The following is a 14,246-nucleotide window of genomic DNA, read 5'->3' on the forward strand; positions in this document are numbered from 1 at the left end:
ATCGTCATTTTTGGGGTTTCTGAATATTTAGGAAAATCTTCCTAAATTTCAAGAACGTCTTCCTAGACATCGTGAAATCGTTCCTAAATATAAATAAATGAGTTTTTGGATCTTTTAATTTATGTTTTGCCATTATGTATCACATATTACTCCATTTGGTGAGTGATATTTGATTTTATTTTGTGCACATCATGATATTTTATCTATATATGAAAGTTTTAAAATTTGATTTTGTGTTTTCCTAATTATTTTATGAAGGCTATCATGAAGTTTAAGGTTTTCTTCCTAAATATTATTGAATCCTTCCTAAAATTTAAATAAATGTGTTTTTCGGTGTTTTGCCTCAATATGTGAAAGATTACTCTATTAGTGAGAGGTAATGATATCATTTAACAATATCCAGACTTTATAGGAAGGTCATCCTTAAGTTCTAATTTTTTTATGAAGGTCATCCTAAAGTTTAATGACGCTTTCCTGAATTTCGTAAAATCCTTCTTAATTTTCGTGGAAAGTGTTGTTGGATGATGGGTTTTCAAGTTGCAAGAAATCAGAAATGATTCTAAAAAATACATAGACTTAAATAAGAAGGAAAAACAAAGTAAAGATCCTTGTTAATAGCACTTAAAACAAATCTAATGCTATGAACATAAGAGATACTAATACTACATAACAATAAGTTGGAGGATTTTCAAAGTCTCCATCATGGTGGTGACTCCAATTTCCTGCTTCCGTTAACATGCATTGGGATGAAGAATATTGACCATTTTCCGTCACGAGTTGAAACTGAAATGGTTCTAATGTTCCAGCAAATTAACAACAATCACTAATTTTACCAACAAGACAATAAAACAGAGAACTTTGAACAGAAGAAACAACAACAACAACAAAATCAAAACTAAATCACATCTGAAAACTATAACATTACAAAACATTAGGTATAAGTTAGGATTTGTATCTATTACAACCTTAATTCAACTAATAATGTCGCTTTTACAATCATAGCAAACATCATTCGCTTTTTATGAAGGTCATCCTGAAGTTCAAGAAATATTTCCTGAATTTCGTGGATTCCTTCCTAAATTTCCGAGGAGTGTTGGACGATGGATGTTGGGTGCTGATTTTTCAAGTTACAAGAACATAAGAAGGGATTATGCGAGCTATCTACAAAACTCAATATGGTGGCGTGTATGCTCCTTCTTTTTGTTTTTTTTTCCTTTTAATGAAAGTCTTCCTTAAATTTAAGAAATCATTTCTAAATTTCTTGTAATCCTTCTTAAATGTTTGATTGAGAACATTTTTATATGCTTACCGATGAAGATGTAGCTACCAATCCAAATATTTAATACAACACCTTCTTGAGTGTGTTTTAAAACAAGTTTTATGGTGAAAACCATCCAAATTAGCTTTATTATCCAAAATCCCAATGAAAACAAACACCATACATCATTTGATATATCTAAAGCCCCCATCTTGACTACTACAACATCACAAGTAAACAAACGCCACACATGGTGTTTATGAACCACCATTGATACATCTAAAACCCACATCTTCTCCAATCTTGTATAAAAAACACACTCACACACTCGTAAATTTTTAACTCATCCCCAAAGAGTTAGAAAAGAGTAGCTTTGTTCAAAAGAACCCATCACAAATTTGAACAATTTCAAAACTAAGAAACACACAAATTGAACGGCCAAAGTTAAAAATTTGGAATCTTTCTGGGAATAGGAAAAGATGAGATATTTATGGTTACCCACATTAAAAAAGAAGGACCTAGAAGAGGATTCTCTTTCATAGTCTGAAAAGCAAATTTCAAACTGCAACAATGGTTTTTCTAGGAAGAAACTTTCTTCCACAAAACTCATCACTTCCTCTCCTCCACCAATGTATTTCTCTTTCACAAAAACCCTTGACCACAACACCCCTGCTGCAGGCGAAACATCACCACCATTGTCTCTTTCTCGAGCCATTAGATTTTGAAGCTCTTCTTTGAATCCCCATCCATTGACACATCTCTCTCACATACCACCATGCCAAAGTTCTCAATCGCAGCTCTCACGGTAGTACACGACTCCATCGTCCGCCGCACGCCACACAACGACGTCATGTAAATCACAACACGATTCTCTCCGTCGTTAAAAAATCTCAGGAATTCCTTCACTATTCGGATTTAATGGTTTCAAAACCTTTTCGTGTCCAGTGATGGATTCGTAGGTGGTGTTCAAATTGAGATCTGGATACGGGATGAATCGTGTTGGTGGAGGCTGAGAAAAAACAAAATAAACTTAAATTTTATTAATAATTTAGGTTTATTCCAAAATTAAGGATATATAAATTTGTACTAGTTTTGGAACATTTGAAAACATATGTTAATTGTGGAAGAAAATCTAAAAATGGTGTTATTTTTGTCAATTGCCCTTAAAAAAAATATGATAATTAATTAAAAGAATCAAAGAATAAATCCATTTATATAAGTACAAAAATTGCTTTACAACCATTTTATAGGTGAGAGGATGATAATAGTAACGTTTCAAAAATCGGTTCAGGCTGAACCGTTCAGCATTATTATGTACACACAAAATCAAAAAATCAAAATTAAACGATTTGAATCCATTCTCCAACACTGGGGACACCATTGTAGACGGCAGAGAGAACATAGTAACCAGGAGGAGCAACGTTTCCACTAGGAGGAGCAACGGCTTCGATCTTGTAGTTATCACCACCAACGTTCTTGACATCTTTTATACCCAACATGAGCAGCCTCATGTTCATTGATACACTATGTGTTGTAAACGGTGGTGCCAACATTGTCAGCATGACATTTTCCTTTGGCACGTTTTGTTGTTTGAGCTCGATGTTGACGTCAAACATTTGTCCATACTTGATCTGTTTTGGTGTTGCGGTGTTGATGATTCTTGGCCTCATAATGGCAAGAGCTGGGTCAAGGTAAGGTGGTGAGAATTTCTCAATGCGGAGCTCGGTTGGGTACTCAACGTTGTATTGGTATCCGTCGTTGGTGTTGCTTCCACCGACAAGAACTTTACCGTCAGGGAGAGCGATTGCGATGGAATGGTACATACGAGGGATAGTGGAAGGCGCGAGCTCTTTGAAACGTTTGCCTAAAGGTTTGTCAGGGGAATACAAGATTGGCGAAAAGTTTGGTTCATTGGCTAAGTTCCAACCGGAGGATCCAAGTTTTGCACCATTAACAATAAAGACTTCTCCATTAGGAAGGAGCACGGTATCACTCATCACTCGTGACATTGGCATCATCTCTGTTTTCCATTCAGGGTTAGCACTATTGATGCTTATCCTTGCACAATCCTTCAACGCCGGATTGTAAATCTTCTTGTTCTGAGAAAGGAAGAAAGCGTCTTGCTTTGCGCCACCACAAATGAGTACATCAGCGGGGATGACAGCCGGGTTTTGGACGTAGAGACGGATGGGGAGAAGAGCCGAGGAGGCAGAGCCAGGGTAGTTACGAGTACCACCAGGGAGTTGAGGGAACTCTTTGAGCACTTTGTTTGTTTTCGGGCTAAGTAGAATGGATCGGTTGTTGGCGAAAATGAAAAGGTTACCATCAGTGTTGAGCCAAACAAATGGGTATAGATTGTTTTCTTCTGGATCATCTGTTTGTCTAAGAAGCTGCGAGTCATAGAGTTTCTTGTTGTGTTGTCCCTCGGGAAGGATATACTCGTAGTTGAGAGCGTCACGGCCCCCAACAACGATGAAAGTACCATCGGGGAGAGTGGCTTGTGTTGAGTACCATCTCCTTGCAGCCAGTGCCTGTGGGTATTCAATCCATACACAGTTTTCACACGTGGAAAGGTACCTTGCCGTGTTTGCTCTCCTCCTTGGAATCCTCCTGTGCTTACCAATGTCCCGTTTACGGTTAAACCTCCAGACGAACACCATGTGTCTGTTGTTAGCTGTCATGTTATAACCATTAAATCCATCAGATCAGATCAGACCAAAACCATGACTAAATATAATCACGCTTATATTTAGACATGTGTACGTATTGTGCAATGTGTCTGAAAAGTGATCACTCTATATATTTCTGTGTGTTTTAGCTAAATATAGTAATGATGTTATACCGCGAGAGGCCTGATGGTTCCGGTGTTGATATCGACGAGGACAGAGTGAGCAAAACAATCAACTTTGTTAGCCTTTTGGTCGAAAACATGGCAAGGTACGCCAGGAGGCAGCTTGACTTGTGAAATTCTCCAAATGGTTGCATCGTAAAACTGGACTTTATTGATCAACGGCATCAAGATCGCGTGCATGGCTGATACACCAGAATTCTTCATGAACAACTCCCATTGTCCAGGCCAATTCATCTCAGGTCCACCCGCCGCGGGTGCTTTATCTTTCTGTTCTCTGCGTTTAGATTTTGATGGGTCTACTTCGATGACTTCACGTTTGGGCGTCGTCATGCCTTCTAATGAGGTACGATCATCGTCAATTGAATCGTTGTCTACCTCTGAGACTACCTTGGAAACGGCTGCCACCAATACAATGATGGATAATACCCATAAGAGCCTCCTTGACTCTAGCATTTTTTCGTAACTTTTTTTTTTGTTTTATTTATTTACAGTTATGTTGGCTTGGGACAGTAAGAAATCATAGATGCTTTATATATATTTGAAAATTTCTAAGTTTGATTTTGACTTGTGTTTATTTTTGACATTTCTTTAATCGGAATGAGTGGTTGGCAGATTATTATTGCCTTTTTTTGCTTTTTCTTTTTGTATGGTGGTTCTGTGAGAAGGAGAAAAAAAATGACAAAGCCATATTTGTTCTCACTTCTCAGTCTAACGTAGAGAAATTTGGCATGGAAACCCAAAAATTAATTATAGAGAAATTTACTATGAATGAAATTCACTTTAGTTTGGATGTATGCTTATATTTTTGTTGTTGTACACTTAAATAAGTTTTTTTTTGTTTTAATTCAGCCTAGTCGATGTGTTTTCGTATATTTAAGCAAATTGAGCCAGAAAAGCAAAGTCAGCCAAGTTCAAACCACTGGTTCAGCCATTCCCATGTTACCATTTTTATATTGAGAAAATTAAGAATAGTTCAAATCTTGACACTGTTGATTCGTTTACGTGAAATTTAATATTTCATACAACTCTACGGAGAACCCAATCTTTATTTGATTATACAACAGACGTAGGGAGTGTGTGAAAATACATTCATGGTTTGGCAAGCAGAGAGATCTCAATCTCTTGAAGTGTTTTGCCTTTGGTTTCAATCACGTTCCGCTTCACGAACATCACCGCCATTAAACAGAACGTAGAGAACATTGAGTATAGTAGCCGAGGACCAAGCTGCTCAAGCAACCTCAGAAAGAGTAAACCCACAAAGAAATTTATCACCTGTCCAACAAGAACCAACAAGGTTAAGCAACCAAAACACAATCCGTGGGATGATACGAATCGACGAGTTTATTATTATTATATTACCCAGTGCACAGACATGCAGAAAGCCATAGCTTTTGCTCTAATTCGACTTGGGAAGATTTCAGGGAGGAGTAAACCTGGTACTGGACCAGCTCCTAAGGCGAATGTTAGCACAAATCTGTATCAAAAATCACAATTGTTTTTAGTTGCAAAAAAAAAATATGGAAAAACATACTTCAGTTTCAACAAACACTTACACAAGAGTGCCACCGACGGATAAACACAACGCCGAAAAATGTGGTAAGTAAGAACTTGTAGCACCAACTTGAAGTGCCATTGCTACTGCCTATACACATCAAAACGATTAATTTGATACACGATTAAATCATATTTGATGAATAAGAAAATTTTGAAAGAACTGTACTACACACCATGCCAATAAAACTCCAAAGAAGAAGAAGCTTTCACTACAACAAATATGTACATTGTTAGTACGAGAGAAACGCTATAATATGTAATTCATAGCTCTTTTACAAACGCTATGTTAGGCCACTGTTATTGTAGGTACCTCACATATGATACCACATAATTCGTATGCTATGGTATAGTATTATACCATAGCAGTTTAGAAATGTTATGTTATCCCGTTTTTTAAATTTTTAAAGATAATGTTATAAGTCATTTTACACGCTATGTTAGGAGTTTTTACTGTAATTATATCATAGCACTAATCGAATGCTATAATATATTTTATTGGATCACAAAATTCATGCTGTTTTATTTATTATTAGAATTTTTTTTTTCAAAATTTATTTAAATATATTTAAATTTTTACATTTCATAAAATAATCAACATACATAACATAAATTACATTAACCAAAATAAGTCTTACATAACAAAGTGTCACCAAGTCTTAAACAAAATAAAACTAACAATAAAACTAACATGACATGTACATGTAACCCAGCCTTTCTTACTTGTTGTAGCAAAGACTCTCTTTTAGCTGCTCACTTAGCGTTTCTTGAAATAGTCCATTGAACAGCTACTAGTTCACTTTGAATGTATGAAAAAGACATGTTAGTTATCCTCTCCATATATATCTGCTCATATGAAACAAAAGAATCGTGAGAAGCCACAATATGCCATTAACCCTATAAGCACATAGCAATCACATAGAGATAAATAAACCATAAATTGTAAGTGTTACCTATACATGAGCGGAAACCTACAAACCTTATTATTCAACGTTACAACATGTTCAAATAGACAACTAACAGATATAGGCAATGTGGGAACCTATACCAAGACATAAACACAAAAACATAATGAAACGGATAAAACAAGCAGAGCAATAAGATATATTCCAAACCTTCACAAGACTACCAAAACTTCCAATAAGATATTCCAACTCACATTATGAACTTGATGTACTCAAATGAAGCATGAGCAACTCCTACTAAGTAGGTCAAGCAATGACTCAGATAAGAAGAAGGAAAAAAATGTTACCATTTACAATTTGTTCCGAGAGAGAGAGAGAGTAAGAGTTGATGTCATGGACAGAGCAAGGTCCTCTGATCCACACTTGCACTGCCTTGCACCATAGCTCTAATTCATCAAAGATACAGAGAGTTAAAAGACAAGAGAGTCATATAAATATAATGAAATATTCTAATGTGTGATTTTTGAAAAAAACCAAGTTCATATTAGAGAGTGAGCAACAAAATACACATAAAAGATCATTGTTACAACAAGAACCTGAACATGAAGAAGAAATGCAGCCAATTCCATTGTCAAAAATGTGAACATCAATGCAAACAGACCAGACCACCTTTCCGGCTAGAACACATAGTGACTCTGTATCTACTGCACGGCTTTCACTGCAACCACCAAAACTTATCGAAATCCTACAGTAGCAATGTCCTATGTGTTTCAAGAAGACGTTGAAGCTGAATTATGGTAAATGAGACGAACAAAAAAACACGATTAGTCAACCAAAACTTATCCATCAATGGCAGAATGCGCCAAAACAAATTGTATTAAGTTCCATAGTTAGAAACGTTACTTTGAGGTTTCCTCTCCTGTAACCTCATTGCCATTCTCAAATACCTTCTATAGTAATACATTGAGAACAAAATTAAACACTCAATTTACCAAACAAAACCAGTAACTAAATAACACAGTCCAACTCAAAACCACAAGTTTACCTTGAATAACTCGTTCGACTTCCTTAGATTACTACTTACTCCAGAATTAGCTTCACCATCTTGTGTTTGTAATTGCTCAGCATCAGCAGCAGCATTGGCGTTTTCATTAGCTTGAATAGAATGCTCAATCTACAAGATCTCTTTCTCCAGATTCGCAAATCTCTCGATTATCGCAGGCGTGTTTACAAATCTACAAAATTAAAGAAACATAATCAGCAACAAGTTCAAAATTGTCTTATCAAGATCTTCTTCCACTCACATACACACCAATAATGCAAACAAAATTGACATAATGAGAATCTGAAATTAGAAATTGTCAACAAAAAAATCGAAGAATCGGGATTCAGGGAATTAAAATTACCGATCAAAAGTGGATTTGGTGAACCAAGGAGAGTGAAAAGAAGGAGGATGAAGAGAGATGGAGTAACCTCCTTTAGAGATCTGATCTCTAGCAAATTGGAGATGAGAGACGAAAGGTTTGAAATTCTAGAAGCTAGCTTATGCTTCTTACTCTCACAGAAGAGCCCAGATCGACTCTTAAAAAACACAATCAAACACAAAATTCAAAACACAATTCAACCACAAAAAGAAGATCAAACAAAGTAAATTGAATCAGAAGTGAGAGAGATAGACCTCGTGCGAGTAGGAGTGAGTTGAAACAAAGCGGAATCGAGTATAGCTCGAGAATCCATGGTGGTGGCTGGCTACGAAGAGAGAAAGGGAGAAACGAGGAAGATGAGGCATAAACCCTAAACTGGAATCGGGCTCCTCACTGAGAGAGCCAATGAGGTGAGAGAGAGACGGGGAAGATGAGGCATAAACCCTAAATCAACCAAAATTTCGATTTAGGGTTTGGGTGAGCTGGGTCGTAGGAATTGGAGATGGATGAGGTGGCTAAGATGGAAGAGGGTGGGAGAGATGGTTCAGCAACAACGGCGGAGTAGATCTGCGAGGAGGATGGAGGGAGAAGAAGATGGTTTCCTCAAGAACTGTTTTTCTTTTGGTCGAAATTTTTCTTTTTTTCATTTTTGTCTCCAAACCAATGTAAAAGAAAGGAAAAATTGTGGCGCTTAAGTTAATATTTTCTAAGTTATGGCGCTTAACTCAATATTTTCGAGCAAATGTTGGCGGAATATGTGATTTGGTTTCTTAGCATTGTTTTAGTGTTATTATAGAACAATCGAAAAAATAATTACTCTATCATAGCAGTTGTGGAAAATGAGCTATCGTCATGTGCTATTAATGTGAATATTTGTTGTAGTGTTTCTCCCTACTTTATCCATCAACACCATTGCGATTACGGATCCTGAAAATCAGAAGAGTGTTACAATCCAAGATCCATATAATTAAAAAGACAAAAGGAAAAATAAAGACAACACTGGAGGAGAAGGTTATTGTACGTACCCAAGAGGTTTGAAACCCCAACAAAGATGTTGCCCAGATCCGATGGTACTCCGGCACTTTTGAAAACGGTAGAAGAGAAATAAAAAACAGCATTTATACCAGATAGCTGTTGCAAAGCAAACAGGGTTGATCCAATAAAAACAACTGCAAAAGGAACAAGTGAATAACAAAGTACTATACAGGAAACAATTAGACGCAACAATCAACATACATGTTTGCAGTTACATTCTTGGAAACAAAAAAAAGTTATATACCTCTTGAATGCCGACCATATAACAGCTCTGAGATGCTCACGACATCTGGTTCATCTGTTCTGTCTAGGTCTAGTTTGTGTAATTCTGACATTGCTGTTTTCACATGAGACCCTCCGAGCAGCCTCTCAAACTCAGCTTCGGCTTCAGCTATCTTCCCTTGCTGCATAAGATGATGAGCCTTTCAATCAACATAGGAAAGAAAAGTGGAGCACTAGTGTAAACGAAAGTGCAGTGTTTAGACTCAACAACGACACAACAGTCGTCTAGAGTCCACAAGTCTACGTGATGATTATAAATAAAGCTGACCTTAAATAGCCACTGGGGAGACTCAGCACAGAGAAACATTCCCAGAGCGAGTACTGCAGCAGGTATCATTGATAGCCAGAAACAGACACGCCACCTGAGTATCATAACAGCTTAGATGATCAAACTTGTTTTGCTTTAGAGAATCGTACAAAAAGTTCTGCTAAGGATAATGATAGATTCTATAAAAGATAATACTTTCTTACCAACCAGGGATGTTATGGACTGGGATCCCTATAAACAGGGCTGCCATCAGTCCTAGACATGTAGCTATTTGTATGAAGCTTCCATATGTTCCCCTAACAAAAGCTGGTGATACCTACTTAAAATTTGGGAAATTTGCATAAGAAGGCAAGTGGCTCCAAACTTGGTACAGAGTAAGATCCATAATCAGCGTGCATTGATATACCTCTGTCACGTAAAGTGCTGCCACAGGTGGCCCAAGACCCATGCCAGTCCCAACCAAGAATCTTCCCAAAAGCATGACAGCTAAACTGTTGCTAACTCCACTGAAAGAAACACATTTTACCATTAGCTACTAAGAAAGAAATCCACTAATGGAAACAACGCCAACTCTTGCGGAAGGATCATAACACTGGAATAAAGGCTACTTTAGAGTATACATGACTAAGTGCCATCAGAATAGATAGAGGAGGCTTGAGAGATGGTAAGAACCCCTGGTTACAAGCCTGATAACATTGCCTTGTCTTGATTAAAATAGCTTTTGCATGACCAATACGCAAGTCTAACTTAAAGAACACTAGCCAGGAATCACAACAAGATCTACCTAGGAGATAAGCTCAAAGTCTGGCAACAGTTTCATAAGAAGAGCTCAGAGGAAATTATGAAGTTACCTAACAAAAGCACCAAAAATCATAGGCAAAGCACAGAGCTGAAAGGCTCTCCGCCTTCCAAGGCCATCAGCAACTCCACCACTGAACAAAGATCCGATAAATGCACCACCAAGACAAACACTAACCACCAATCCTTCACAAATGAAGCAAACATAACTTCTAAAAAAGTAGTAAACGTAGTGATTATTTACCATGTAAATGTTAAAAGTAATGAATACCTTCTGCTAATGTGTCACCACTAAAACCAAGGTCAGACGAAATGCTTTCAAGTGGCTCATTCACAACTCTGTAGCAACATACAATTCTGTAACTAACAATGTTGAACTTCAAGAAGAAGAAAAAAAAGAGTAAAAAACAATCAGAGACGAACCCTAAGTGGTAACCAAATAGAAACGACGAAATCGTAGCTACAAGGACATGCGGGAGAGAACACTTCCATGAAGGATTCGTAGTTTCCAATTCACTGTTCACCTCATTCTCTAACACACCTGAAGAGGCACAGATTCCGAAATTGGATGATTTAGCTAAAAAAACTTCAAAAACCAAACAAGTTGCTAATTTCTACGAAAACGATGCATGTACCTGAACTATCTTCGACGTCAAGCATCGGAGAGTAATCTCTCGACGACGTTCTCTTGTACATCGAGGATGTCTCTCGTTGCAGTCCCCACATACGTCACCTCTAAGACTTAGATCGCCTGATTTCACTGAGTAGGATTCAAATTACAACAAAAATTTCGAAATCGTGGGAGGAACACACATCTCTCAAATCAAAGCTTTAGATGCAGCGAAACTAAACTAAACACGAACGATTGGTGAGAAATCTGGATAGAGGAAGAAGAAGAAGAAGAAAACATACAGATCGGTGAGGGATGAGGAAACAGAGAGATCCGAGAGAAGCTTTTGCTTCTTCTTCTTAGTTCTTCAATCTCATCAATGGATGTGAACAGGTCGGTGGTGGTTGCTAAAGTGAGCCAAGGTGTTCGATAGAGAGAGAGAGAGAGAGAGAGACAAGACGACAAAAAAAATATCATCAAAATCTTGCGACTCAAAATTTCACTTTTTGCGTAGATTTAACGATTGGAATGACCACGTGTCACCTGATTCTGTTGTTTACTACTTTACTCACAAACCGCATAAAAATTTCTTTTGCTTTTTGATTTTTAAATTGAGAATTTTTGTACATTAGTTCTAAAATTTTAACATCAACTTTTTTTTTCTTTTTATCATTCCACTTTATTTTCTCTCTTTTTCTTTTTAATATTTTTATGCTTTACAATAGTTTTATTTAATAAAATTATTTTTTTCCACCAATTTTATTTCATATTTCACTTTATTTATATTTATTTTTTATGATCACATATAATTAATCATAGTTAATATAAAAAAAGTAAAAACTAAATAAATCTTGTTTTTTATTTTTATTTTATAAAATATATAAATTGTTTGCAAATAATAAAAATAAAAAATAGAAATAGCTATTATTAAATCTAGCAGTGTTAAAATTGGTCAAGATTAATGAGTCAACTCAATTCAACTCAATTCACGAACCTTAATGAGTTGAAAATTTTGACCCTAATGAATTATTGGGTAAAATGAGTTGATGATTAAATGAGTTCATGAGTCAAATTAGTTTGGTTATAATGGGTTTATGAGTTAACCAATAACCCATCAATTTTTTCATTATCAACATAATATCATCAACATCATCATACTATCATTATCATCATACTACCAATATCATCATACTATCATCATCCTACCATCATCATATCAACATCATCATCATCATACTACCATCGTGTAACTATCATCATCATCATCATCAACAACATTGTCATACTATCATCATCATCATACCTTCATAATCATATTAACATCACCATCATCATATCAACATATATATCATAGTCAATAGTATGATGTCATCATCATCATCTTATAATTTTCCTGCCAAAATCCAATGTTATGTATTATATATTATATTTGTATCATTTTTCTGCCAAAATTATTTGTATATATATAATACAATGACGTAAACTTCCCATTGAGATCGTGGTACACGTTATCCACCTTAACAATGATGTCAGCGACATTCTTTACCTGACCTTCAAGAATCTGCCGCATCATCAACTTCATCTCATTGTCTCCAGAAGAAGACGTAGAAGTGGTGCTCATAGGAGCTTGAACTGGTGCTTGGTCTTTTCATCATCTTATTTTTTCTCTCAAACTTGCCCAAGTCCTCCTGACACTTCTCTAGGTGAGAAGAGCCTGCACTACGGGTCATATACCTGAAACACCAAAAAGAGAGTAAAAGCAATAGTTAGCAACTGTAATTTTTTAAAAATGCTCTAGACTATAAACTAATCCTAAATCTCTAGGTAACACAATTGGTCCCCGGCAGCGACGCCGACTTGATTGCTCAAGTAATTATCCGATACATTTAATCGTGAGGCAGTATATGCGGAGTCGAATCCACAATGACCAATGGTACACTAAAGATTTGTGAAACTTATAAATACTTAAAGCGAACGAATTTTTGTTTGTTTGGTTTCAGAAATTGTAAATAAAAATGCAATAAATGAAACGGTTTAACTTATGGGATTAATACATTGGACCATAGGATATTTCAGAGATCAATGACTAATGACTAATGAGAAAATGAAATATGGAATTCAATAATTAAGAACCATTCTAGAACATGAACACAATAATAGACTAACCCTCTTTCAAGGCATTAGAAACAAAATTTGACTATTAGTTTGCTAAACTTTCATTTGTAACCTCCTAGCCAATTTCACATTACAATCAAGTTCATTAAGTTCACAATGAGTTCACAATGCGTCCTAACATCAAATTTCATATGCTAAAAATATATTTCTCAATTCATATTAGTTCAGACATTCTATCAAACATTTTTGATGCACAGAAAAACCTAAAATCTAGAATAAGGTGATCAGTCTTATTCTAGCATTAAGAGCATATGAATCAAAGAACCAAAAGATTGAGAACTCCAAATAACAATCAAAACATCAAAGCATTGAATCCGTAATTAAAACCCTAAAACCCAATAAAGAGACTACTCACACATATTAAAATTGAACAACACAAAGAGATGAAGAAGACATAGTAGATTAACGAAATAAACAAGAAAAGGATTTAGAAATCTTCTCCAAATTGTCAAAGAGGATGGATCTCAAGAATCCCAAAATATGTCTCAATAAAAGTCTCAAGTGCAGCAAAAAACTAAGAAAAAACATAATCGTCTCTTTTCTAAAGCATAAAACGCCTACTTATATTTTAAAAATTGCTAGGGACTAATATTGTAAATAGGAGGAACTTTGGGGCAGCTTTTGAATCTTCAGAAATTAAAAAAATCCTTTAAAAAAATTTTGGAACCAAACATCGCTCACTCCTCAGCAATATCGGCTGATGTGAAAACCATCTCGTCTGTTTGAAAACTTTTTGGACACAACTATCGGGCTATCTCGGGATTATTGGCCGATGTAGAAAACTAGCTCTTCTGTTTGAAAATTTTCTGGAAACAAATATTGGGTTATCTCTTGAATATCGGCCGACGTAGAAAATCAGTTCTTATGATTTAGCCTCAACACCAAAAATGTCTCCAATAGATAGAACGCTTGGGTCTGATCTCATATCTCAGGGTCAAACCGGCTACAAGATTTGTGTTGATTTCCTTAACCTCCATGGCCATGAGCTTCATGCGAGAGAGGACCCACCTGCTTTGTTACGGTTTGACACCCATCACCCACGAATCCCAGTTGTAGCTTCTTCTAAAAACATGAGGCTTGATCCTAAAA

General features: G+C 36.1%; 2 protein-coding genes and 1 pseudogene across 5 annotated transcripts; all 3 read right to left on the bottom strand.

Moving 5' to 3' along the window:
- LOC104701330 lies at nucleotides 2,472-4,623 on the bottom strand (annotated as a pseudogene).
- LOC109125638 (probable plastidic glucose transporter 2) lies at nucleotides 5,033-5,865 on the bottom strand. Its single transcript, XM_019227671.1, has 4 exons — nucleotides 5,837-5,865; nucleotides 5,663-5,751; nucleotides 5,469-5,583; nucleotides 5,033-5,381 (listed from the first exon to the last, which is right to left on the bottom strand). The coding sequence occupies exons 1-4, from the start codon at nucleotides 5,837-5,839 to the stop codon at nucleotides 5,199-5,201; spliced, it is 390 nt and encodes a 129-aa protein (XP_019083216.1). The 5' UTR covers nucleotides 5,840-5,865; the 3' UTR covers nucleotides 5,033-5,198.
- On the bottom strand, nucleotides 6,302-11,467 carry LOC104701331 (probable plastidic glucose transporter 2). Of its 4 annotated transcripts, XR_002032743.1 has the most exons (15): nucleotides 11,285-11,466; nucleotides 11,008-11,132; nucleotides 10,796-10,913; nucleotides 10,644-10,711; nucleotides 10,426-10,558; nucleotides 9,981-10,080; nucleotides 9,778-9,890; nucleotides 9,575-9,668; nucleotides 9,269-9,428; nucleotides 9,015-9,158; nucleotides 8,807-8,916; nucleotides 7,611-7,800; nucleotides 7,469-7,515; nucleotides 7,162-7,352; nucleotides 6,302-7,011 (listed from the first exon to the last, which is right to left on the bottom strand). XR_002032743.1 is itself a non-coding variant. In XM_019227664.1 (11 exons), the coding sequence occupies exons 2-11, from the start codon at nucleotides 11,096-11,098 to the stop codon at nucleotides 8,886-8,888; spliced, it is 1,014 nt and encodes a 337-aa protein (XP_019083209.1). In that variant the 5' UTR covers nucleotides 11,099-11,132; nucleotides 11,285-11,467; the 3' UTR covers nucleotides 8,709-8,885. The 4 variants fall into 4 exon arrangements, 3 of the variants coding, with proteins under 3 accessions (XP_019083209.1, XP_019083208.1, XP_019083207.1); XM_019227664.1 differs by lacking the exons at nucleotides 6,302-7,011; nucleotides 7,162-7,352; nucleotides 7,469-7,515; nucleotides 7,611-7,800 and having other exon boundaries at nucleotides 8,709-8,916; nucleotides 9,015-9,120; nucleotides 11,285-11,467; XM_019227663.1 differs by lacking the exons at nucleotides 6,302-7,011; nucleotides 7,162-7,352; nucleotides 7,469-7,515; nucleotides 7,611-7,800 and having other exon boundaries at nucleotides 8,712-8,916; nucleotides 11,008-11,123.

This window comes from Camelina sativa, chromosome 7 (genome assembly GCF_000633955.1).
Source record: "Camelina sativa cultivar DH55 chromosome 7, Cs, whole genome shotgun sequence".
Classification (NCBI taxonomy): domain Eukaryota; kingdom Viridiplantae; phylum Streptophyta; class Magnoliopsida; order Brassicales; family Brassicaceae; genus Camelina; species Camelina sativa.